Here is a 12595-nt window from a genome sequence, read left to right on the forward strand (position 1 = left end):
ATGAACAGAAGAAACAAGGTGAAGTATGATAGGCTGGACTATGCATTCAAACATGCTAAAAACAAACTTGCAAAGGATAAAAGAATTAAGGTGATACTGAGACTACATGTCCAATGCCCTTCATGCTTCAGTTTTCTGAATAATTTCAATTCATTAAAGTTTCAAAAAATATGAAACCAATCAGAAATGAAAACGAGCAAAAGTTTTCAAACTAAAGGATTTTCTGAAATTAAGAAACCTCTTTTTTTTTACATCACCAGAAAAATATTCAACATGATGGCTCATATCAGTACTGGCAGAAATGCTTTCTCTTTTGTGTGCTTTTCAACAGACAATTTTAACATATTAACCTTTCCACAGCATAATGTTCAGGAATTTACTTTTTGTTACACTAAAGTTCTTATTTAAATTAGGCTTCAGGTAATCCCAGCATTTCTAGTAAAGGTAGCACTGGCCAGTGTAAAATTATTATTCACATATATGTATATCAAATGTTTCTCTAATAATTATTTAACACAATAATTTATTAATTACTATATTACCCAATTGATTTTGCATCTATTAGCATTGCTACTAACACTGGCATTTTACACAGTTTTTCACCTTTTGCTGCAGTAAGTTTAAAGAAGCTTAAAAGAAGCATTTTGATGTACTAATGTGTATCTTTTCCTAAACAGCAACTAAGAGCTTTAACTTAGTTCACGTACACAACCCCCCACACAATTTTATTCTTACATGGTCTTAAACCTAAACTACACTATACTTGTAACTTTTTTTACTTACTGTAAAAAAAGCTATGTAGACAAGTGCCTGGGTAAAAACATTTACGTAAAAGAGCAGATAAATATATTACAGTAATATATACAAAAAATACAGAATTAGGCACAAAAGAACATATGGCAATCAGAAAATGGGGGGTGGAGAGACAGCATGGGAGGACTGGTAACAAGCATTCTCACTGCTATGGAATTGCCCAAAAAATGATTCTAGCTGTAGGGCAGATAAACATGACAAAAGCTGTTTATTACTTATAGGCAAAAGCACCTCTTGTGCAATGAAAGCTGAACTGGTACCATTCATTAAAAAATGAAGCCCACTTTCTTAAAGTAAAATTTATGCCAAAAAATGTAACAATGGATTTTGGAAGACAGAAGAAATGAACATGTCAGCTGCTGAATGCAAAGAGAATATGTACTTTTACTACTTTTGGTTATCCATTCAGCATCACCTAACAGTAATTTCCTGTTCCATTAATGAAGTGTGTATCATACACTAAATATGCATGCATGTACAGAAGTGAACTTTTAAAGACATTCATGGAACAAATTAAATTTAGCTTTTAGGAGAGTTATTGAGAGATTCTGGCACTGTATGACACCTCTCTTACTGTAGTCTCTTATTTGTCATTATAAATGGTACTTCTTGGCTGAAGATGCATCATTAAATTGCACTTGGGAATAGAAAACCACATTTATGACATAGGAGCACAACTTGTTCAGAGTCATTGAAAGGTGAATTTAACTACTGTTAAAACAACAATCTCATCCTCTAACAAATTTTATTAGCAGAATCAGTGTCCATAAAGGTTAAAAGCCAAGTCCAAGGGGAGCAAGGTACTAGAGGAGTAACATGGTCTTTTGGTAGAAATAGAGTCTATGTCTAAGCAGCAACAAACCTGAAAGAACCTTCCCTATACAGCACTTAACACAAAACGGCTGAAACTTGGGGAGAGGCCAAGGGATGTCGGAGGAGACCTCACAACCTGACTAATAACTACTGCTGAATCTGCTGTTAAACTGGAGACTCACTGGCAAGTAGCTATTTCATGATGTAGTCTGGCTTTCACTGGACTTGAAAATCTTGATCCAATTCAAACATTTTACTGCTAAAACTTTAACAAACATAAATATGCACTGAAAACAGCAGGCTACAATATTTGCATTGGGAGAAAAAGTTTTAAGAAGCACTGAGAGAATGACTAAAACACAGTGTTAGCTCTCTACAAATCAAGTTATAGCTGCAAATGCATAGTTTAAAAATATATATAAACCGAAAAAAATTAGAAACCTAGTTCTGAATCATAGAAACTTTTGGGTTGGAGAAGACCTTGAAGATCAAGCCCAACCATTAATCCTGCACTGCCAATATCCACTGAGCACAGGAATGGTTCTATTCAATTCAGACTATTGTAAAAACCCATGTTCTGTAACACCCATAGCACTGATCTGAGTCCTCTGCATCTCTCCACCAAGGAGATGAAGAATTCAGTTTCCATGTGATATCAGGCAATTATATCTTAACCAAGATGTCATCTTTACTAATTATATTCAAAGCATTATTCTCACATCCAAATAGGATACTACAATTTAAATATAATGGATACATAAGCCACATCCCTGCTGCATAGAGTTCCTTCAATTCAGCATAGATCAACTTGTTGAAATTGAATATTTACAGGTTGGCAAAGCCTTTAAATGGTCATAATGTGAGCAACTTGGGTCCTGGCATTTTCAGTGAGAAACTCCTATTTTATTAAACAAAGAAATAGGAACCTATATAAAAAAGGAACAAAATGAACTGCAGTATACACAAGGCATATTTTAAGTCCAATTCAAGCTATGAATATTCAATGAAACCCAGCAGTTTTTGCAGAAAAACTGTTCTTTAAGTTCAGCCTAAGCTCTAGCAAAGAACGAATAGCTTACTATCTGATAGTAACTGATTTTGAAAACATATTTTAATAAAATTTCATCCTAGAGGAGCTTTTCTCTGCACTTTTTAAAAAGAAATATATAAATATGACCTAAGAGTTCTGAGACCTTTATTTTAGATGCATAATTTTTCTGTATCATAAACTTTTTTCGTAAGCACACAATCTCCTAATACAGAAATGTAACTCTGTGGGTACAGGTAAAAAAAATTGGATACAACATAAAGTTGCTTTCACCCATTAGTTCCTGAAAAGGGGAAAAAAAATTAAAAATTACTACAAGACACTGGCTATAAATTCCTGCATATCTGCAGTAGTGAAATAATATATAAATACACACACTTCCTGCAGAAATCACTCTGGTTCACAACTGCCAGTACATACCAACAACCAATTAAAAAAAAAAAGTAACTTTCAGTTTGTACATACTAGAGAAAAGAAGCTTAATAGCAGTAGTATTCAGTGCTGTTCTATGCAGAAAGCACTTCTTGCTTTACCTTGGCTAAATATATGTGATTTCAGGTTATCAACTGTAGAACATCAGACACACATCCAGACAGGAAATAAGTGACTAAGAGAAAGGCAATGCAAATGAAGATATCTAGTTTATTAGACAAATAGTAAAATGTTGCACTGGCTACTGAACACAATCATCTGCCTCAACCAACCAGTAACAAACTGCAGACAATCACAAATTGTGTAACAGAGACCACTGTGGTTTTATTTCTGGAAAGTTCTTTTCTTATGGAAATTTTTCCTATCCGTATCCTACCCTGATGTGATAGAATGTAGGAAGGGAGCTGACCAGTGACCTCACCCAGGCTCCCAAACGCAAATACACAGGACTTTTGCTTTAGCATGTAAATCATCAAAAGTTCAACCTAAAGATAAAATCTGGAATTCAAAATGTTTGAAAGAACAAGAAAAGGAGATATACACTCAAAATACAATAAAAATACATAGAATATGAAGTTGTCTGAAGTCCACATCTGTTAACCTTGAAGGTTAGATTACACTGGTCAGGGTTAATTACTCTTTTGTTAATAGGGTTTTTTTGCTGTTTATCACAGACATGAGCCATGTACATACAAAAATCTTGATCAGCCAATATTAAAACTATCTTACACTACAAAGACTATTGCTTAAGAGGAATTTGAGCTTAAATAAGTAAGCACAGTAAAACAAAGAAAACTTTAATACAGTTTTTAAGTGGCACATCTGCACATAGACTGTGCCTGTTTCAAAATGCACTGAGTTTTCTAAGCACTATGATAACACATTTACAGTATGGTATAGTGGCTACAGTTCAATGCACTGCAGTCTAACATGAATGCACCTAATTTGGTCCTTAAAAATATGTAAAAATACCACAGGCTAGAGTGAAATCCAACTGAAGCAGAACAAGGAGTTACCAAAGCATAGCAATGCAGACAGAAGTTACCCAAATTGATAATAACAGCCACATTTTATTGCTCCCATCTGGAGATTTTTCATTTTTGTATGTTTCTAAATCTGTGTATCTGTAGAAATATGTAAAGTATACAGTATTATTAAATTACAATATCTTCCAGTCACATGTAATGTACTTCTTAAAATCTTTCAAATTATTAGTAATTGTAATCAATTTAAAAACTTCAGAAGTAAATTACCTAAGTTTAGGCATCATTAATTTTAACTAATAACTAATTTTACTTAATGTGCTAGCAAAAACGGCACATCTATGACACATCTATGTTTACTGCCCAAGTTAAATACAGCACTTGAAATATTATTAGTTTGTATGCCTCAGTGCTAATTATTCTGTTAATACAATGAAGTACCTACCAAAGTCACTCCTAACATTCCCTGCTAATTAAGTAAAAACAAGATCAACAGTATCATTCAAAGCTCCAGGAGTTTGGTGAGCTCAGCTGCAAAACGATTTTGGAACGTTTCTACTGATCTACTTTAAACACACAAATGTGAACAATGAAATTGATGGCAGCTGCAACAAGAAAACCTGCCAATTCTTCTTATCTTTGACAAGCCAATTTTCATAAAACCTTCATCAACATCTTTCACTTTTTATCTACATCCCTTAAAAATTTTACCTTTTTTGTATGTGGATTTCAGCAAGGAGTTCATGGCATGAGCATCTCCACACAGATAACTCTTCCTACAACTTCCATTAAGCAATCCTCCATCTTGAACAGCCAAAGCCTCACACCAAGTTCAGTGAAAAAGTAACGCCTTTACAGAGGTTACCCTTTACACAGGAAACAATTTTTCCAGTTTTGAAGGATAAGGGATTTTTTTTCCTTGCATTTAAAATCTGCAGAATAAACAACTATGTACTTACTGAACATACAGCACTGAAAGGTAAAAAAATTATTTATGTACAATCATTTGCAATCTGCCTTACTAATGTCTTCAAAACCATTAGCGATGTCAGAATCAGCAATATGTATTTAAAGATCGTGGTTTCAGCTCTGGTTTCTCAAAATCCTGTTACCAAATCATATTTTAGCTTACTTAAAGAGCCTTTCTAGTCATTGTGCGCCAACACAAAAAAAATTAACTCATGGATCTTTATGAGAAGATTATGCTCTCTAAAGAAATGAGAGTCAAGCAAGATAGTGGAAGAAAATAAGAACAGACTTTGACAATATTTTCAAAAAAAAGCTAAAGGAAAACTAGCTGTACTTTAAGCAGTAGTAAAAGGCCTGTAGTTCTGAGAACACAACTTTAATATACTCATGTCAGCTGGTGTTAAAAACATCAGAAACTTACACATGTAACATAACAAAAGAACTTCTTAAGCTTAGATATTTGCTGATCTTGCACTTCACAAGCTGTTCTCCCTTGCTACAAATTCTAATCTAGTGTATGGGATCCTTCACTTAATAGTTACAGAATAATATTCTGCCATCCTGTCCAACCTGGTTCAGGAACAAGAATAAATCTTGTATATTTAAATATAAACAGTTAACTAATATGAAATTCCTTACAATAACAGTAATCAAATTCATCCAAAACAGTGCTCAGAATTAAGAGATAAAAGTCATCTTAATCCAAGTGTAGAATTCTGCTCCTTTACAGTCTTAAGACTGCTCTTTTACAAAAGACATACAAAGTACCTAAAACAGTAACTTCACCTGTAGTGACTGCTATTGTACCCTGCTGTCACCTACACAGTCTGGAGATGGATACAGATGACAAAACTGTTCAGAAAAGGCCCAAGGAACAGGCCTTGCATTTTCAATCATGTCAAACATGCTGGCCTTTTTTAGAGAATTACCATTCGTTCAAACTATCAGTAAGAATGCAAATCAAGCATTTGCTCACCAATTTCACAAGTTTCTTTCACAAAGAAATAGGAAAGGATTCATCTGCAAGACTCCCTATAGGGCAGAGAAACCATTCCTCTTTCATGCCTTTCACTAGGAGAGAAGATTAGAGCAAAAGTATTCATAAAAGCATTAAAGTACTACAGTATTCTCACTGAATGGCAGCTGAAGCTGAATTAAAAAAACAAAACAAACAAACAAACAAAAAAAAACAACAACAAAAAAAAACCCCACAACTCACTAAAGGAACTCTTCCTATGATAAAAAGGTAGGATGTTCATTTTTAAAAAATCATCTCCAGTCTCTGCCCTCAGTTCCACCAAAACCCCTCCCTTCCAAGAAAAGGTAGGGGTTTTTTTGACAACTTAGGCATTTTGGTTTAGGTTAATATTTTTATAGCAGAGAGAGAAATGAGGCTGTGATTGACAAGACTTTGTTCAAAGTTTAGGCCTGCTAAGGCACTGCTATTGATAATTGCTTTTTTGACTGTGTACACTTTCACCAATAGAAGGCCCAGAGGATTACAAAGACAAACCACCTCTTTCTTCTGTTCTCCTAGCTACCTACTTAGAAAAATATCACACAATCAGATATTGGAAATATCACAGTCAGAACCAGAATAGGTTTCTATATTCTCTGGGAAACAATGGCCAAACCTCATAAGAATACCATGACACTTCCCAACCCTAAGAATGAAAGGGCAAGAACAAGTATTAGTTTTACATAGGCAAGCATCGACAACATGTCTCATTTACAAGGGACTTAATAAATGATCACAGGGTCCCTGAAGCCCTAGAAAATTTGGGAAAGATTCATCACCTTGGCTACAGAAAAAAATAATTGTTTAATTGACTGAAGTTTTAAATTCTTCTGAAGAGAAAAAGTAATAGCAGAACTGAAAGGAGGACATCAATTCAGATAGAAAGAATACTTGAACTCATTTGGCTTCTGGAAATGGCCACAAAAAAATTAACACAGGCTTCAATTTCACATCTAACTACTTCTGAGGTTACAATCTGAACTTGTAAACAGTGCAAGTCTGGAAAAAGTACTTCCTGGTTCACAGTAAAAAAAAGAGCTATGGGAGGATATATTCAGAAGCTGAAGAGCAGATTTATCCTTCTCTACAGGGGTTTTTTGTGCTACTTCAAAAAGACAAGCAGAATGAAATTTGAATACAATACCAAGAAAATGTTTAAAAAATAGAACACCCAAAAATAGAACACTAACTAATCCCCTTTTTACAGACTGCTGTAGAGAATGACTTGAACTACAGCACTGCATTCAGACTGTGAGTTTTTGTTTGTTTGGAATTATTTTTCCACCAACCTTCTTTACATAATAATGAATTTATATGAAACTTTTAAGGACAGGCATCTGATATTACAGGAGCCAGATCACTACTCTAACCACTGCTGCTAATGAGATTGTTTCTTGAGTTATGGTTATGGATGTCAAAAAAACCCAAACAGAGAAACCCCACCCACACCAAGAATACTCACACACACAACAAACAAACTCCCAAAAATAAAACCCAAACCCTTAATCAGCTGGGAAATAAAAACAAAATGGGAAGCAATATAGCTGTTAAATACATCAAAGTTCTATCCCATAGATCAGCCTAATGGGATCAAAACATGTTTTTCCATTCTCACAATTTTTAAGGAAGAATTTGTATGTAGGGGCTGCTTAGACAAGCTTTCGTATTTCTTGTTTCAAAACCTCAAAATTATAATACTTATTTCAATTTTTTTTCCTTTACCTCCTTTTTCCTTTCATAAATTAATTTGCATTTAATTTCCTGGAACTAAAAGTTTATCTAAAAATATATTTATAATTTGGTAATGTTTAGGACTGGGTCCTGTCTTAATGTCCTCTGCTGATACCCAAACCCTTGGCACACAACTCTTTCCATAGCTGCTTCTCATTTAAGTAAAGCAAACTGATGAAGCACTAAATATCCAGGACTGAAGAGGACATCAAGAAAATGAACAAAAGAAGGACCTCTTTCAGAACCAGAAGGAAGGAAGAAAAACCGAGAAGAGAGACATATGTTCTGGGGTTCCAAAATGGCTGTGAATGCACTACACTGCACTGCATTTCTGACTCCAAAGTAATACCTAATTACTTACTCCAAAGTAATAACCTCGTCACCTTTGGTGACAGAACTGCCAGTGGAAGTGGCTTTGTTGTGTTGCCACACTCCTCCACTCAACACCACACTGTGTCTACAACTGTGCAATCACATGACTGATCAGTAAGCTGCTCCAAGGGAAAACTACTTTATTTTGTTAGAATAGTTTAATGCTGCATTAACTTACTCTGCAAGTGTATAAGCACTCCAACAGAAGAGTGTAGCAGAAATGTGGATTTGGAGTTTTTTCTGCTTGTGCTAAAGATGTAGGATGAGAAAGCACAGAGCCACCCATTCTGGCAAGAGTTGTCACCACAGCACCCTAATGGTAACATGAAATTGCGCCCTGAATCCCAACCTCTTACTAATAAATTAAAATGGAAAAAATCTGCTATTAATATCAGTGATTATTCTGCTGACCCCATGAATACAGAAAATCAGGCACAGTAGAACAGTGAAACAGGCAAGTGACTGGAAAGTGCAGCAACCCTCTATGTCATGAATTAACTCCTCCACATCTCTAAGGCAAGAGGGAAAAAAAAGAGAAAAAACGCACAAAAAAATTAATAGTACGGTAGAAAAAGAAAAAAGAGAAAAAGCAAGACCTCTGAAATGAGCTTTCCAAGGGAACTCAATGTACATTCAACATACAGAAGCATCAAGTGCAAGAGAAGGCATTTTAGTGTGTGCCAATTAATGAAAAAAACCTTTCTATCTTGCATCACCAGAAAACTGATTCATGAACAGCCACAGTCACTTTGCTCTGATATTCTACCACTGCAATCTCAAACTGAAGGAGCAAAGTGAAGCTTCCTGCTTGAGCAGTGACCCAGAACTCTCTCTTCCTGAATCCACACTGCATTATCAAACTGGCACAGTGGTCTTCCCTGTAACACCCACACTTGTGGATGACCATGAGTAAAGAAGTTGATGTCACACAGGAACTGGGCTCTTTACCTTTGCCTGAGATTTTACTGGGCTGTTTACCTTTGCAGCTGAGAGTCCTTACTTTAAAGGTAGCTGTTCAAGAGAACTGTGATTTTTCATCCCATCACCCATCAACAATTTTGTGTGCAGACATCTCAAAGTTGCCTGTAGATTGTGGGATTATTCTTCTCAGACACCCAAGGTTTGTAGGAAATACAAAGTCACTATATCCTAATATAAGCCAATAGTTTATCCCTCTATAGCACAATGGATTCTCATTTGGTGTTCTCCCCTTGTAAACAGGAAATGAGTCCAAGTATAAATGATAGATTTCTCCTTTGAAAGGGCATCACTTACCAGTAACTACCATGCTGCTCATGTTAGAGTTCGGGCTACTGAGTACACTGCCTGAAAGAAGTTCGTCAGATCCTCTCTAAAAAGAAAGAGACAGTAAGAGATTTTTTTTCCTCTATTTTGTGATTTTTAAAGATGATACTTCCTCTTTTCAGATAAGTGCAACAATTTGAAATCTAAGTAAAGCGGAATATTTACATGGCAAACTGAAATGAGAGCAGCTTAAGCACAGTTGTTTAACCCACCACTGAAATAAAGCCATCTCTGGACACGATGAGAACTGCTGAACAATAATTTTGTCCAGTATTTCAAATTAAAATATAATTAAATAAATTTATTCTACTTCAATAACATTTAAATTAAGTTTTAATATTTTAATACACATATATATTAAACTATTATATCTAGCTGAAACTACAAGGGAAATCTATGCAGAAAGAAATATGGAGTTTAGCTCAATTTTAACACCCCTATTTAAAAACAAATATTTAATGATCACAGGAAATTAAATCAGTTTTCATTTTGGGGACATTCATTTTTTCTGCAAAACACAACTTAGGGCAGGGAATTACATCTCCATTGTAGTTCTTAAAACATGAAAAATATAAATTAATGAACGACTTAAAAGTGAGCTGCAAAAATCAGGAGGGTTTGTATTAAAACCATACAAGATAACCCTTTCCACAAATGGTAAGATGGGCACTTGACAGAGCTGAAGAGGCGCTTCTTTTCACACCTTGTTGTTTCTTTTTTTCTTTTATGCCCCAACCCTCTTCATTCTCAAGACTCCATCCCTCAAAAAGCCTACAAATCCAGGTCACTGCTAAAATGACAATGAGGAAAAAAAAAAGTTTCTACACATCCTTATTAAAATAAATGTGTTTAATTCTGTTGTGGACACTACAAGAGAATCAAGAATAGTTCATGAGTATGTTTTACAGGGCACTTCATAATAAATTCATCTGAGACTATTACCTTCATAGACAGCACAGTTAAAAGACTTATAAAAATCAAACCCTTACCTTTTTCTCATACTGCACTATATTTGTGTCCACACAGAGAACAGTATGTTAAAGTTTATATACGTGTACACACATATAGAGCCATTAAAGTTTACTTGGTTTTCAACATCAGCTCTGAAGAATCTCTATACAGTTTACTGAATGCTCTAAGCTTGTAAGGGTACATAGCAAGCAACAAAGCTGTGCCTATCAAATGAGCAAGAGTTTCTTTAAGATTGCATCATTCCTAATACCAAGACCAGATAGAACCATGAGAGGGACTATGTGTTGTTCTTTTCAATGCAAGGATGCATTTCTAAACAGATATAACTAAGAAAAATTTAGCTGGATAGAACTGAGAAGCAATTTATAGGCAAGTTATAGAAATTCTCTGTTTTTCTAACTACACTACTTTCTACTACTGATGTAATATGCAGGTGTAAGTTGAAACAAACATTCTTTCCCTTTCATGTTCTACTTTATCTAACATAATATTGGCAAGGGTAGAATGCTGCAAAGCTGAAGTTTACTAGCAGCATTAGGTTACTCAGTGGTAAGTGCTTGCAATACCCATCTGGCTTTGCTTGGGAGCCCCTGTCTGCAGCCGGGCCAGCCCAGCTGAACAGGCAGAAGCAGCAGCAGACACTGACTCTGCATATAGTCCAGCTGATTAAGATCATTCACCAGCAGTTTTTCCCCCTTAATAAAACATGCATAAATTTGTAATGGTACAGCAATTACTACATAAACAGCTGAAGTAACCCCAGTACCAAATGAATGCTCTTCCCAAAACCTGTAGGAACTTCACAAATCTGAAAAATTTCAGATTTCAATTGCCTCCAGCTTCAGAAAGTTACTTACAACAGCAACTGCTGAATGAAAGAGTGCAAGAATGATTATATAAACTTCTGGTTCCTAGTAAATCTGGCTTTCAAAAAAACTGTTAATTACTTAATCCACAGCAGAAAAATCCAAAAGGAGCACAAATTACTCAGAGTAGATATTCAGTTCCTGTATTTGTGTTTCATGAACAGTTCTCTCTTCATTTACAAACATATCATTTTACATTTCATGAACACCTTCACAGTCAATCACAAGACTTTGTCATTGCACTTGGAAGTTTTAACATTTTTGCTTCCGAAGAACAATTAAATGTGAATTTCTTGTGCTGGCCTGTATCATAAAATCTACACTTGTCTTATCTGCATAAATTAGTGTTCAAAAGTCTGATTCACATAGGTACAGGTTCATACATGAAATGTTCTTCCAATTCCCCTGTGAAATCACAAATGCATAGCAAATCTCTATAACCCCTGTATGTATTTCCCAAGCTTTTGGTCAAAGAGCTCTCTTACCATGAGTGTAATGATCCTATAGATATACATGCTTATTTTTCCTAATTGGTTCTTAAGCAGCCTAGATCCTTCTGTACTTCAGTATGTAACTTTAGAATCTGCCCTGCAGCAAAAGACACGATGGAACTTGGATACAGAGTGGTAAATTACAAAATCAAAAGCAGTACCTGCCTGGTTTTTGTGATTTACTTCAAAAGGGTTGTCTGAAGATCTTGGTTGGCTAGTAAAGCAAATTCATATAAGCATCTAAAGTAAGCCAATGTGTGCTCTTAGACTGCCACTACTGTGTAACACAATCCCTCCCAAATTACATAGACATAAATACTTATTTTACTTACATTTATTCAGCAGAGATAAGGGAGTATTCAATTTGTGGTTTGGGTGCTTGGTTTTGGTTTTATGTGCATACTCTTTTAGAGGGTGCTAAGCCAAAAAGGACTAACACCATGCTCCACGAGCAAAGCTTTTCATCACTCTGCTATGTCACACATGAATTTCAAAATCACATCCAATTTTCCAAGCATCTCAAATATTTAATTAGTCTCAATCACAGAAATTCTGTTAGTTGAATGGTACAAACCTTTAAACTAAATTAGGTAATTGTATTGAATGTTTCAGAGCTAAGGAAACAAAACTGAGATATTTGAAGAGCACACAGAATCAGACTCAAGGAAGGAAGATCCAACAGCAACATTCACTTAACTCTTTTCCCTGTCTGTGCAAACTGCTGTGTTCTAAAGAATCAAAGCAAGTTTGAGATTGTAAAACAGTACTGAAGATCACAAATA

At 35.1% G+C, this 12595-nt stretch overlaps 1 protein-coding gene across 5 annotated transcripts in view; it reads right to left on the minus strand.

The window, feature by feature from the left end:
• Positions 1 to 12595, minus strand: part of PTBP2 (polypyrimidine tract binding protein 2) — a 154420-nt gene that overhangs the window by 22240 nt on the left and 119585 nt on the right. For all 5 annotated transcript variants that reach the window (XM_058808433.1, XM_058808428.1, XM_058808432.1 and 2 more), the window contains exon 3: positions 9455 to 9530. In XM_058808433.1, the coding sequence (XP_058664416.1) occupies positions 9455 to 9476 (22 nt within the window). In that variant the 5' untranslated portion in view covers positions 9477 to 9530. The remainder of the gene's footprint in view (positions 1 to 9454; positions 9531 to 12595) is intronic.

Source organism: Ammospiza caudacuta, chromosome 7 (genome assembly GCF_027887145.1).
Source record: "Ammospiza caudacuta isolate bAmmCau1 chromosome 7, bAmmCau1.pri, whole genome shotgun sequence".
NCBI lineage: Eukaryota > Metazoa > Chordata > Aves > Passeriformes > Passerellidae > Ammospiza > Ammospiza caudacuta.